The sequence below is a fragment of the Scyliorhinus torazame genome, chromosome 5, assembly GCF_047496885.1.
Source record: "Scyliorhinus torazame isolate Kashiwa2021f chromosome 5, sScyTor2.1, whole genome shotgun sequence".
Classification (NCBI taxonomy): Eukaryota; Metazoa; Chordata; class Chondrichthyes; order Carcharhiniformes; family Scyliorhinidae; genus Scyliorhinus; species Scyliorhinus torazame.
In genome coordinates this window covers 141,613,480-141,628,287 of record NC_092711.1, presented here as the reverse complement: position 1 = coordinate 141,628,287, position 14,808 = coordinate 141,613,480, and the positions used below count along the sequence as shown (strand labels likewise).

Genomic DNA, 14,808 nt, shown 5'->3' with positions numbered 1-14,808 from the left:
GCAAACCACGGCTCTATGTTTAATTTGTGTTTTGACTTCTCTTTTTTGTACTGTACAATGTCACTTTTTCTATATGCCTAAAATACCTCAATAAAATTGTTTGTTTAAAAAGAAAAGAGACTTTTTCCCAGGGTAGAGGGGTCAATTACTAGAGGGCATAGGTTTAAGGTGCGAAGGCCAAGGCTTAGAGGAGATATAAGAGGCAAGATTTTTTACACAGAGGGCAGTGGGTGCCTGGAACTTGCTGCCGGAGGAGGTGGTGGAAGCAGGGACAATAGTGACATTTAAGGGGCATCTTGACAAATACATGAATAGGATGGGAATAGAGGGATACAGACCCTGGAAGTGGAGAAGATTTTAGTTCAGACGGCAGCATGGTCGGCACGGGCTTGGAGGGCCGAAGGGCCTGTTCCTGTGCTGTACATTTCTTTGTTCTTTGCATTCCGGATCACAGCACCTCACTGTGTAAAGATTCATCTTCCTCATTTCCCCTCTGCCTTTTATGTCAATCACCTTAAATCTGTGTCCTCTGGTTAACAACCTTTTTGTTGACTTCCGGGTGCGGCGATGACCAGCTGAGTCGCACGTTTCGGCAGCTCCCTGTGAAACGGACTTTTGGGCTCTTGATAGGAACCCCAACGGCAATTTTGACGGCTAAAAACACTGTGCGGTAAACCAGAAGGGAATCCCCCCTGGATACGGATGGAAAAAGGAGGAGAGAGTGGCCAGATTGCAGTGGATCCTTTAGAACAGCGGCAAGGAAGGCAAGCAAAAACCAAGATGGCGTCGGGAGGTGGCAGTTTAACATGGGGCCCTGAACAACAAGAGTTCTTGAAATGCTGTGTGGAAGAGATCAAAAAGGAAATGAAGAAAGAGCTGTTGGCCCCGATACTACAGGCGATCGAAGGGCTAAAGGAGGAACAAAAGACCCAGGAGCGGGAGCTTCGGGTCGTGAAGGCAGAGGCAGCCGAGAATGAGGACGATATACAGGGCCTGGTGGTGAAGACGGAGACGCAGGAGGCACATCAGAAACGATGTGTGGAAAGGTTGGAGGCACTGGAAAACAACGCAAGGAGGAACAACCTGAGGATTCTTGGTCTTCCTGAAGGTGTGGAGGGAGCGGACGTCGGGGCATATGTGAGCACGATGCTGCACTCGTTAATGGGAGCGGAGGCCCCGGCGGGTCCGTTGGAGGTGGAGGGAGCATACCGAGGGCGCGAGGACCGAGAGCAGGAGAAATTCCCAGAGCCATAGTGGTGAGATTCCTCCGTTTTAAGGATAGAGAAATGGTCCTTAGATGGGCGAAGAAAACTCGGAGCAGTAAATGGGAGAACGCGGTGATCCGCGTTTATCAAGACTGGAGTGCGGAGGTGGCGAGAAGGAGGGCGAGCTTTAATCGGGCCAAGGCGGTGCTTCATAAAAAGAAGATAAAATTTGGAATGCTGCAACCGGCAAGACTGTGGGTCACATATCGAGGGAGGCACCACTACTTTGAGACGGCGGATGAAGCGTGGACTTTTATTGTGGAAGAAAAACTGGAATGAGCGGGTTATTAAAAAGAACGTTCGAACAAAGTGGTGGGGCGAATGTGGGGGGCAAAGAGGGGTTTTATGTACTAATCCTGCGATGTGGTAACTTTTCTCTCTCCCACAGGTGGTGATGGGGGGAGGAGGGGAGGTGGAGGAGATGGGGCGTTGGCCATTGGGGGCGGGGCCAAGGGAGAAGCGCGGGCTTGGTTCCCGCGCTATGATAATCATGGCGGGAATAGAGAAGCAGGAAGGAGGGGGCATCGCACGGTGCGAGCCAAGGTCACGGGGGGAAGCCGAGGTCAGCCAGAGTTTGCTGACTTCTGGGAGCAACATGGGGGGAGTAATTACGCTAGCGGGGGATCTAGCGGGGGGGGGGGTGGGAGGGGGGAATTACTGGGTTGCTGCTGCTGGGGAGAGAGGGGAGCTGGTATGGGAGAGGATGGGCGGGGGGGCACCGCCTGGGGGAGATACAGCTGCGTGGGAACCGGGTGAGGAGCTGGAAAAAGGTGATGGCTAATCGACAAGGGGGGGGGGGGTAGGAAGCCCCCCAACTCGGCTGATCACGTGGAACGTGAGAGGGCTGAACGGGCCGATAAAGAGGGCACGGGTACTCGCACACCTTAAGAAACTTAAGGCAGATGTGGTTCTGTTACAGGAAACGCACCTGAAACTGATAGACCAGGTTAGGCTACGCAAAGGATGGGTGGGGCAGGTGTTCCATTCGGGGCTAGATGCGAAAAACAGGGGGGTGGCTATATTAGTGGGGAAGCGGGTAATGTTCGAGGCAAAGACTATAGTGGCGGATAACGGGGGCAGATACGTGATGGTGAGTGGCAAACTACAGGGGGAGACGGTGGTTTTGGTAAACGTATATGCCCCGAACTGGGATGATGCCAATTTTATGAGGCGGATGCTAGGACGCATTCCGGACCTAGAGATGGGAAAGCTGATAATGGGGGGAGATTTTAATACGGTGTTGGAACCAGGGCTGGATAGGTCGAAGTCCAGGACTGGAAGGAGGCCGGCAGCAGCCAAGGTACGTAAAGATTTTATGGAGCAGATGGGAGGTGTAGACCCGTGGAGATTTAGCAGACCTAGGAGTAAGGAGTTCTTGTTTTTCTCCTATGTCCATAAAGTCTACTCGCGAATAGACTTTTTTGTGCTGGGTAGGGCATTGATCCCGAAGGTGAGGGGAACGGAGTATACGGCTATAGCCATTTCGGATCATGCTCCACACTGGGTGGACTTGGAGATAGGGGAGGAAACAGGAGGGCGCCCACCCTGGAGAATGGACATGGGACTAATGGCAGATGAGGGGGTGTGTCTAAGGGTGAGGGGGTGCATTGAAAAGTACTTGGAACTCAATGATAATGGGGAGGTCCAGGTGGGAGTGGTCTGGGAGGCGTTGAAGGCGGTGGTTAGAGGGGAGCTGATATCAATAAGGGCACATAAAGGGAAGCAGGAGAGTAAGGAACGGGAGCGGTTGCTGCAAGAACTTTTGAGGGTGGACAGACAATATGCGGAAGCACCGGAGGAGGGACTGTACAGGGAAAGGCAAAGGCTACATGTAGAATTTGACTTGCTGACTACAGGCACTGCAGAGGCACAATGGAGGAAGGCACAGGGTGTACAGTACGAATATGGGGAGAAGGCGAGCAGGTTGCTGGCACACCAATTGAGGAAAAGGGGAGCAGCGAGGGAAATAGGGGGAGTGAGGGATGAGGAAGGAGAGATGGAGCGGGGAGCGGAGAGAGTGAATGGAGTGTTCAAGACATTTTATAAAAAATGATATGAAGCTCAACCCCCGGATGGGAGGGAGAGAATGATGGGCTTCTTGGATCGGCTGGAATTTCCCAAGGTGGAAGAGCAGGAAAGGGTGGGACTGGGAGCACAGATCGAGGTAGAAGAAGTGGTGAAAGGAATTAGGAGCATGCAGGCGGGAAAGGCCCCGGGACCGGATGGATTCCCAGTCGAATTCTATAGAAAATATGTGGACTTGCTCGCCCCGGTACTGACAAGGACCTTTAATGAGGCAAAGGAAAGGGGACAACTGCCCCCGACTATGTCTGAAGCAACGATATCGCTTCTCTTAAAGAAGGAAAAGGACCCGCTACAATGCGTGTCCTATAGACCTATTTCCCTCCTAAATGTAGATGCCAAGGTCCTGGCCAAGGTAATGGCAATGAGAATAGAGGAATGTGTCCCGGGGGTGGTCCACGAGGACCAAACTGGGTTTGTGAAGGGGAGACAGCTGAACACGAATATACGGAGGTTGTTAGGGGTAATGATGATGGCCCCACCAGAGGGAGAAACGGAGATAGTAGTGGCGATGGATGCCGAGAAAGCATTTGATAGAGTGGAGTGGGATTATTTGTGGGAGGTGTTGAGGAGATTTGGTTTTGGAGAGGGGTATGTTAGATGGGTGCAGCTGTTGTATCGGGCCCCAGTGGCGAGCGTGGTCACGAATGGAGGGGGATCTGCATATTTTCGGCTCCATAGAGGGACAAGGCAGGGATGCCCTCTGTCCCCATTATTGTTTGCACTGGCGATTGAGCCCCTGGCGATAGCGTTGAGGGGTTCCAAGAAGTGGAGGGGAGTACTTAGGGGAGGAGAAGAGCACCGGGTATCTTTGTATGCGGACGATTTGCTACTATACGTGGCGGACCCGGCGGAGGGGATGCCAGAAATAATGCGGATACTTGGGGAGTTTGGGGATTTTTCAGGGTATAAATTGAACATGGGGAAAAGTGAGTTGTTTGTGGTGCATCCAGGGGAGCAGAGTAGAGAAATAGAGGACCTACCGTTGAGGAAGGTAACAAGGGACTTTCGTTACCTGGGGATCCAGATAGCTAAGAATTGGGGCACATTGCATAGGTTAAATTTAACGTGTTTGGTGGAACAGATGGAGGAGGATTTCAAGAGATGGGATATGGTATCCCTGTCAATGGCAGGGAGGGTGCAGGCGGTTAAGATGGTGGTCCTCCCGAGATTCCTCTTTGTGTTTCAGTGCCTCCCGGTGGTGATCACGAAGGCTTTTTTAAAAAGGATTGAAAAGAGCATCATGGGTTTTGTGTGGGCCGGGAAGACCCCGAGAGTGAGGAAGGGATTCTTACAGCGTAGCAGGGATAGGGGGGGGCTGGCACTACCGAGCCTAAGTGAGTATTATTGGGCCGCTAATATTTCAATGGTGAGTAAGTGGATGGGAGAGGAGGAGGGAGCGGCGTGGAAGAGATTAGAGAGGGCGTCCTGTAGGGGGACTAGCCTACAGGCTATGGGGACAGCCCCATTGCCGTTCTCACCGAGGAACTACACCACAAGCCCGGTGGTGGTGGCTACACTGAAGATTTGGGGACAGTGGAGACGGCATAGGGGAAAGACTGGAGCCTTGGGGGGGTCCCCGATAAGAAACAACCATAGGTTTGCCCCGGGGGGAATAGATGGGGGATATGGAATGTGGCAAAGAGCAGGAATAACGCAACTGAAAGATCTGTTTGTGGATGGGAAGTTTGCGAGTCTGGGAGCGCTGACCGAGAAATATGGGTTGCCCCAAGGGAATGCATTCAGGTATATGCAACTGAGGGCTTTTGCGAGGCAACAGGTGAGGGAATTCCCGCAGCTCCCGACACAAGAGGTGCAGGACAGAGTGATCTCAAAGACATGGGTGGGGGATGGTAAGGTGTCAGATATATATAGGGAAATGAGGGACGAAGGGGAGACTATGGTAGATGAACTAAAAGGGAAATGGGAAGAAGAGCTGGGGGAGGAGATCGAGGAGGGGCTGTGGGCAGATGCCCTAAGCAGGGTAAACTCGTCGTCCTCGTGTGCCAGGCTAAGCCTGATTCAGTTTAAGGTATTACACAGGGCACATATGACTGGAGCACGGCTCAGTAAATTTTTTGGGGTGGAGGATAGGTGTGCGAGGTGCTCGAGAAGCCCAGCGAATCATACCCATATGTTTTGGTCATGCCCGGCACTACAGGGGTTTTGGATGGGGGTGACAAAGGTGCTTTCAAAAGTAGTAGGAGTCCGGATCGAACCAAGGTGGGGGTTGGCTATATTTGGGGTTGCACAAGAGCCGGGAGTGCAGGAGGCGAGAGAGGCCAATGTTTTGGCCTTTGCGTCCCTAGTAGCCCGGCGCAGGATATTGCTAATGTGGAAAGAAGCCAAGCCCCCGGGGGTGGAGACCTGGATAAATGACATGGCGGGGTTTATAAAGCTAGAGCGGATTAAGTTCGTCCTAAGGGGGTCGGCTCAAGGGTTCACCAGGCGGTGGCAACCGTTCGTCGAATACCTCGCAGAAAGATAGACGGAATGGGAAAAAGAAGGCAGCAGCAGCAGCCCAGGTTCGGGGGGGGGGGGGGAGGAGGAACCACTTGTTCTTTGTTCTTTGTTGACTCTCAGGGTTGTTAATATATACTGTATAGTATGTATAGGTCGTTGCTACAGATAATTATATATTGGACTGTTAAATTATATTTTTGGAGAGTGTTACTTGTGACAAGGCAGTTGCCAATTAGGGCTAGTTTTCATTTTTGTTATTTATTATTTATTCATTTTTTGTTTATAAAATAGGTCATTGTTATTTGTGTTGTTATAATATTGTGTAAAGGATGCACAATGTACTGTGTTGGTTGACCAAAAATTTTCAATAAAATATTTAATAAAAAAAAAAACAACCCTTTTGTTGGTGGAAATTTTTTTTCTTTATTTACTCGATCATGATCTTGTCTAAACTCAGATAATAGAAAGATCCTGAACAGTCTCATTGTTCTGCTCCACGGAACAATTTACATCAATGGTTAAATCCAATAAAACATTTTTGAGGGTCAATTTGGAACTGAATAAATAATGCACCTTCAACCAAATTAAACTGAATCTGAATATTAATTATATACCTTTTAAAACAGAGATAGGATGTGCAAGAAAGATTAACAAGGATGTTATCAGAAATGAGAGTGTTTAAGTTTCAGGAGATATTGAACAGTTGGGGATATTTTCCCTGGGGAAGGGAAGGTTGAAGACTGACCTGATAGAGATTTTAATGGGTGTGATACAATCGACATCATCAGGGTGGCACAGTGGTCAGCACTACTTCTTCATAGCCCTGAGGACCCTGGTTCGCTCTGGGTCACTGTCCATGTGGAGTTTGCACTTTCTCCCCGTGTCTGCGTGAGTCTCGCCCCACACAACCCAAAAGATGTGTAGGTTAGGTGGATTGGCCATGCTAAAATGCCTCTTAATTGGAAAAAATAATTGGGTACTCTAAATCTATATTTTAAAAAATTAAAGTCTTCGCTGTGATTACAGAATAGAAATTCGGAACTGACAATTCTAATTGTACAGAAAATCCTTCTTCCTCTTAAACTATAAATGTCTGACCCCCACACATGCCCTCCTCACTGTTGATTTCAACACTAATTTATCCGACTGTCCTCCTTTTCCCCAAGTCTCCTCCCCTGAAGCTGTTGACTCTCGGGTTCAGTTTCACTCTCATCTATTGTCCTCCCCAATATGTCACCCAGCTGCGAAGAGGAACGTCACAATCAATTCCCATGACTACCAACATGTACGTTGTGTCATGGTGAGGTGACTACCCCCCTCTCCCCCGTTTTCCTCCCAGTCCCAGGGGTTTGGAGACAGGTCTCCAGATGAGTAATGGCGGCCGCAGCCCCCACAATCCCCCGCGCTGAGGAAACCGATCTGTCCGCCGCACGGGCGGGTGATCAGGTACTGCGCATGTCCAAGGGAGGGGCAGCTGCGCGTGGAGGAAAGCCCACACTCTGGGCTGAGGTATTAACCTATGGGAAAGTGGGAGGACCGGAAGGACTCTGGTCTTCCAGCCAATCAGAACGCAGACTTTGTTTTAATGAACATTGACCATTACACAGACTGAAACCTGCTCCTGTCTCCCAACATCTGGGCGTAAAACACTTTCTTTTCTTCCCCCATTCTGACCTTCAATTGGTCACTTGCAGCAACTGAACGGAAAGGAAGTGAATCCAGTCAGGTTGCAGACTCTGGAAAGGTTGGCCCAGGTCCCTCTCTCACTCAAAGACATTGGCATCCTTTGCTTCCTCAGCTTGACACATTTATTTGTCTGGCTAAAAGGGTGGTCCGCTTCCTAATGTTCACAACTAAAAGGGTTGGTTTCCCCAGAGTTCTCCCTATGTCTGCGTGGGTTTCCTCCGGGTGCTCTGGTTTCCTCCCACAAGTCCCGAAAGACGTACTGTCTGAAAATTTGGACATTCTGAATTCTCCCTCAGTGTACCCGAACAGGCACCAGAATGTGGTGATTAGGGACTTTTCACAATAATTTCATTGCAGTGTTAATGTAAGCCTACTTGTGACAATAAAGATGATGATTATTATTATTAGAGTTGGCTAAAATTTAAAGGGACAGTAAATAAATGCTGGACAGAGATATGTCTAGTGTTTTACATGGTACAGATTAGATATAATCATGAAAACAAATTACTGTGGATGCTGGAATCTTAAACAAAAACAGAAAATACTGGACAATCTCAGAAGGTCTGACAGCATCTGTGGAGAGAAAAGGGAACTAATGTTTCGAGTCTGGATGACTCTTTGTTACATTTAGAGAGAACTGGAAATGGGGTCAGATTTGTACTGTATTGGGGAGGGGTGGAATGGAGCAGTGTGGCTGGATAGGGGCCAGCAATAGGTGGAGATATAGATAAAGATGTTGAGAACAGAAGATAAAAGGAATGCAAATGGTGGTAATAAAGGCTAAGAAGGATAGTGGTACATAAAAAGGTTAGAATGTGCGAATGGCAGAATAAAGGTGAGCAGTGTGTAACGGGCAACTTGAAATAATTCGAATGGGGGTAGGGGAGGGGAATAATGGGGAGGGAAAAAACGATCAACGGAAGAAATGAAAACAAAAATAAATTGAGAGATTAAAAATGGGGTAAAGGTGGTGGAGAGTCTGAAGTTGTTGAACTCAATGTTAAGTCCAGAAGGGTGTAACATGCCTAATCGGAAGATGAGGTGCTGTTCCTCCAGTTTGCGCTGGGCTTCACCTGAACATTGCAGCAGGCCAAGGTCGGACATGTGGACTGAGAGCAGGACGGTGAGTTGAAATGGCAAATGGCAGGAAGGTCTGGGAACTGCTTGCGGATGGACCGGAGGTGTTCTGCAAAGCCTGGAAAAATATATTCATTTTGCTTCTAGTTTCCACTGCTCTATCACCTCCACATGTCTTTCTCCAACACTTACCTTTCCATCCTTGACCTTTGGGCAGCACGGTAGCATTGTGGATAGCACAATTGCTTCACAGCTCCAGGGTCCCAGGTTCGATTCCGGCTTGGGTCACTGTCTGTGCGGAGTCTGCACATCCTCCCTGTGTGTGCGTGGGTTTCCTCCGGGTGCTCCGGTTTCCTCCCACAGTCCAAAGATGTGCAGGTTAGGTGGATTGGCCAGGATAAATTGCCCTTAGTGTCCAAAATTGCCCTTCGTGTTGGGTGGGGTTACTGGGTTATGGGGATAGGGTGGCGGTGTTGACCTTGGGTAGGGTGCTCTTTCCAAGAGCCGGTGCATACTCGATGGGCTGAATCGCCTCCTTCGGCACTGTAAATTCTATGATTCTTTCTATTTCAATTTCTGAGATAGACTGTCCACTAATATCCATTACAAACCTACCGACTCCCACAGCTACGTCGACTATAGCTCTTCACACCCCACATCCTGTAAGGACTCCATCCCATTCTCTCAGTTCCTTCGCCTCCGTCGTATCTGTTCCGATTATGTCACTTTCCAAAACGGTGCTGCTGACATGTCTTCATTCTTCTTTAACCGTGGCTTCCCACCCACTGTGGTCGCCGGGGCTCTCAACCGTGTCCGACCATCTCCCACACCTCTGCCCTCCCCCTCACTCCTCTCTCCCAGAACCCGGATAGAATCCCCACTGTCCTCATTTTTCACCCCGCCAGTCTCCGCATTGAAGAAATCATTCTCTGCCAGTTCTGCCAACTCCAGCATGACTCCACCACCAAACCCATCTTCCCCTCACTCCCCCTGTCAGCATTTGGAATTCTCTACCCCAGAGGACTGTGGAACCTCAGTCATCAAGTATTTTCAAATCAGAGATTGATAACATTTCAAGGGAGTGAAAATATCGAGGGATATGGGGGATAGTGTGGGAACATTATGCTGAGGTAGATAGGCCAATGTTCCCTTTGGATGGTTAAGCAGGTTTGATGGGCTGAATAGAGATCCGATTTGTTATGGTCTCTGTGTCCAGGACAGGATGCAGTGAGCAGGGATCTGTCAATCAGCCTGAATCAGCACCTTCAGGAGAATTGGGAGGGTGAATATTAGATACAGCAGAGTGAGAATGGAGGGAGAGTGTGAGGGATGGAGATTTACAGATGTTGCGGAATGCAAGAGGAAAGAATGTTCCAGAGGAACTAGAATTGTCTGTTCTGAATTTCTATCCTATACTGACAGTGATGTATTTTATAAATTGTTTTAACAGGAGATTCAAAGAGGAGGAATTACAGACAGAAATCTAATATATGTTCTCTGGATCTGACAGTCACTCAATTCCTTGGGACCTGAATATCATTGGCCTTCGAATCTAGAAGGAGAAATGTTTGCCTCATCTGTCAACGTCAAAAGATTTTAAAGATCAGTGGAAAAGCACCGAGACACACACACCCGAGTGAGAGTGTTCCAGAGCACTGACTGTGGAAAGAGCTTTAACCAGTTTCACAGCCTGAAAAAACATCGCACCATTCACAGCGGGGAGAGACCGTACACTTGTTCTGTGTGTGGACAAAGCCTCAACTGATTGTCCGAACTGGACAGACACGAGGAGACCCAAAACATGGAGAAACCGTGGAAATGTAAGGACTGTGGGAAGGGATTCACAGCACCGTTGGTGCTGGAAATTCATCAACGCATTCACACTGGGAAAAGGCCATTCACCTGCTCCCAGTGTGGAAAAGGATTCACTCAATTATCTGACCTGCAGAAACACCAGCGAGTTCACACTGGGGAGAGGCCATTCAGTGGTGAAAGGCACATCATCATGGTTGGACAGCTAACACAAAGCTCAACCAGAAACTATGGTTCTTCTTTCTACTGATTCCACTCCGACAAGGGATCACAGCATCTCCAGCCTTCAGCTCTGTTACTGGGCTGTCATTGACATGAGCAACAGAGAGACAGCAAGTTGCCTGAGGCTTAAATGGGAAGTTGAAACTTGTGACTCAAAACCAACTGTGTAAGATCTCTGAAAAGATCAGTAACTTCAAAAGATAAATTCTAAACCCAGTGAACAAACTAAAGAATCATAAGACAAAAACTTCAAGTTTATGAATTTTACTGCAACATACAAACTAGAAACAACAATGCCTAAACACTATTTTTATAAGGAACGTATCCCTTAAACTCTCAATAGAACATTGCCCTTTTACTTTTAACACAATCAAAAATCACACTCCATGGTTACATCATTGAAGTTGTCACTCAATTTTCCTGGAACTAGTCCAATGTGATTCTTCGTTCCTGTGTTTACTTCCATTCTGTTCCTTTGCCTGACAGGCAATCCTTAATTCCAGAAGTGTATTTTGCAGTGATGGTGCTCCTGATGATATTCAGGTCCTGATAAATAATAATAATCTTTATTGTCACAAGTCGGCTTACATTAACACTGCAATGAAATTACAGTGAAAAGCCCGAGTCGCCACATTCCGGCACCTGTTCGAGTACACTGAGGGAGAATTCAGAATGTCCAAATTACCTAACAGCACACCTTTCGGGACTTGTGGGAGGAAATCGGAGGACACGGAGGGAACCCACGCAGACACGAGGAGAACGTGCAGACTTCGCACTGTGACCCAAGCCGGGAATCGAACCTGGCACCCTGGAGCTGGGAAGCAACAGTGCTAACCACCGTGCCATCATGCTGCCCATAACCAAGTGACTCTTCCAAATTCTGAAGTCTGTTTTTCGGTAAATCATCATCTAATATCCTGTAAAACAAATGGAAATTAAGAACAGACAATTCTAGTGCCTATGAAATATTCATTCCTCTCTCATTTCTCTAAAGCTGTAAATCGCCATCAAACACACTCTCTCTCCATTCTCACTCTGCTGTATGTAATATTCACCCTACCAATTCTCTAAAGGTGCTGATTCAGTCTGACTGGCAGATCCATTCTCACTGCTTCCCGTCCTGGACAGAGGCCTGAAATTCTCCATGCAGGCTGCAAGACAGAAATATGTCTATATTACTGATCTCAAAATGTGTGCAACATACAGACTGGATTCACTTCCTTTCTCTTCAGTTGCTGCAAGTCACCAATGTCCCCTCAGAATGAGACAGGAAATGGAAAGATAAAGTAGACTTGGAGCGGCTGCTGCCTCTTGTGGGGCATTCGAGAACGAGAAGTAATAGTCTTCGGATAAGAGGTCGCAAATTCAAAACAGAGTTGAGAAACTGCTTCTCCCAAGGGCTGTGAATCTGTGGAACTCACTACCCCAGAGTGTGGTGGAGCTGGGACAGTGAGTAAATTTAGGGTGGAGTTAGATTTTTAATCAGTTGAAGGGTTATGGAGAACTCTCAGGACGGTGGAGTTAAGGCCAGGATGAGATCAGCGATGATCAAATGGCAGAGCAAACTCGATGGGCCAAATGGCCTAATTCTGCTCCTATATCTTATGACCTTATGAAAGGGGGAGACATTGATTTGCTCCCAGATGTTGCCCAGAGGAGGAAGTTTTAGTCTGAAACTCATTGTCCACCCTCCACATTGTGACATCACAAAGATGCTCGTCCTCTAGATCAGCCAATAGGAATAAATCCACTCCGCGGAGACGTCACTGCATTTGAGTGCACTTTTCCCCTCTCCCCTCCGCATCCTCGAGACAAGTTTTCCAGGCAACCGGCTGGCAGTTCCGGCTATCGATGATTCCCTCTCATCCCAACCCGGGACTGCGCATGCTTCAGGGAGAAGGGACTGTGCGCATGTGCAGAGGGAGCTCACCTCCGGTGACACTGCTGAGTTGTGACCAATAGGAAGATTGGAGGGCCGGAAGGACCCTGCTTCTCCGCCAATCAGAGCTCCCTCATTGTCTCATTGTGGAAGCTGGACATGGAGGTTTCTGCCGAGCAAAGCTGTTGTTCCCCCAACCCTGAATGAGCTTGAGCTGCAGACAGACTCCTGTCTCCAACATCTGTGAGTAAAACGCTTTCTTTTCTCCCCTTTTACCATTTCTTTTCTCATTCAGACCTTCAATTGGTGACTTGCAAATAACTGTAGAGAAAGGAAGTGAATCCAGGGAGGGTGCAGACTCTGCAAAGCTTGGCCCAGGTCTCTCTCTCTCTAATCTCTTAAAGGCATTGACATCCTTTGCTCCCTCAGCTTGACACATTTATTTGTCTGGCTAAAAGGATCGTCTCTTTTCTAATGTTCTCAATTAAAGGGCTGCTTTCCCCAGGAGATGGCTGACATTTAAGCGGACAGTAAACAGGACATAATTCAATCCAGCCAATTCCTTCCCTGTCAGTTTATTTACATCATCAGCAAACTGACGGAAGGAGTCATCAACAGTGCAATCAAATAGCACTTTACTGAGCAATAACCTGTTCGCAGACGCTCAGTTTGGGTTCCGCCAGGGTCACTCAGCCCCTGACCTCATTACAGCTTTCAAACATGGACAAAAGAGCTGAATGCCAGAGGTGAGGTGAGAGTGACTGCCCTTGGCATCAAGGCAGCATTTGATCGAGTATGACATCAAGTAGCCCTAGCTAAACTGGAGTCAATGGGTTAGAGTCATACCTGGCACAAAGGAAGATGGTTGTGGTGGTTGGAGGTCAATCATCTCAGTTCCAGGAGTTCCTCAGGGCACATTCCCAGACCCAACCATCTTTAGCTGCTTCATCAATGACCTCCCTTCCATCATAAGGTGAGAAGTGGGGATGTTTGCCAATGACTGCACAATGTTCAGCATCATTCGCGACAACTCAGATAATGAAGCAGTCCATGTCCAAATTCAGCAAGACCGGGACAGTATCCAGATGTGGGCTGATAAGTGGCAAGTTACATTTGTGCTACACAAGTGCCAGGCAGTGACTATCTCCTACAAAGGAGAATCTAACCACCGCCCCTTGACATTCAGTAGCATTACCATCACTGAATCCCCACAACCAAGATCCTGAGGGTTACCATTGATCAGAAACTGAACTGGACTAGCCATATTAATATGGTGGCCACCAGGGCAGGTCAAAGACTACAGCGAGTAACGCACCTCCTGACCCCCAAAGCCTGTCCCCCATATACAAGGTACAAGTCAGGTGTGTAATAGAATAATCACTACTTGCCTGGTTGAGTGCAGCTCCAACAACATTCAAGATGCTGCTCTACACCATCCAGAACAAAGCAGCCTGCTTGCTTGACTGCTCCCCATTCCACAAATATTCGCCACTGGCAAACTGTGGCAGCCGTGTATACCATCTATAATGTGCACTGCAGTAACTCACCAAGGTTCCTCAGACAGCACCTTCCAAACCCACAACTACTACTATCTAGAAGGACAGGAGCAGCAGATACCTGGGAACCCCACGACCTGGAGGTTCACCTCCAAGTCATTCACCAGACGGACTTGGAAATATATCGCCCTTCCTTCATTGTTGCTGGGGCGACATCCTGGAACTCCTTCCCTGACAGCACAGGGGATGTACCTACAACTCAAGGACTACAGCGGTTCAAGAAGGCAACTCATCACCACCTTCTGAAGGGCAACTAGGGATGGGCAATAAATGCTGGCCTGATCATCGATGTCCACACCCCGTAAATGAATTTTTAAAAATGTTATATCGGATAGAGATATATCTAGTGTTATATGGTATGTATGATATATATTATTGATGGTTGTGTCATAAAATACATGTATTATTATTTCTAGTTTTGTAATATAGTACTGTATCTACATTATATATTTCCAGTCATACAGTCCTTGCAGCACTGACAGAATCCATTTGGTAACTCGAGTCAATGCTGACTCTCTGTCCAGCAATCCAGTCAGTCCCTTTCCCCTCGATATCCCTGTTCACCAGCAAGTTTATTTTCTTCAAGTAACCATCCTATTTTATTTTAAATTATTGATCATCTGGACTTCCACAACCCTTGTGGGCAGTGAGTTCCTGCTCATGACCACTCCGTGACTAAATAAAATTCTTCCTCAGGATCATCCCATCTAATCAGTAAATATACTGAGATGGAGAGTCTCTACTTTTATACAGGTTGTAATGAGTT

At 47.9% G+C, this 14,808-nt stretch overlaps 1 protein-coding gene across 8 annotated transcripts in view; it reads right to left on the bottom strand.

The window, feature by feature from the left end:
- Nucleotides 1-10,855: 10,855 nt before the first annotated feature.
- Nucleotides 10,856-14,808, bottom strand: part of LOC140419852 (uncharacterized) — a 32,496-nt gene continuing 28,543 nt past the window's right edge. For 4 of the 8 annotated variants that reach the window (XR_011946041.1, XR_011946042.1, XR_011946043.1 and 1 more), the window contains 2 exons: nucleotides 11,293-11,524; nucleotides 10,856-11,153 (listed from right to left, as the gene is read on the bottom strand). Coding sequence is in view for 1 of the 8 variants with exons in the window: in XM_072503908.1 (XP_072360009.1) it covers nucleotides 11,064-11,153; nucleotides 11,305-11,524; nucleotides 11,668-11,758 (401 nt within the window). In the remaining 7 variants the exon portion in view is untranslated. Of the gene's footprint in view, nucleotides 11,154-11,249; nucleotides 11,525-11,667; nucleotides 11,759-12,358; nucleotides 12,480-12,537; nucleotides 12,641-14,808 lie in introns of those variants that run through there. The other 4 variants (XR_011946039.1, XR_011946044.1, XR_011946038.1 and 1 more) reach the window with 4 other exon arrangements.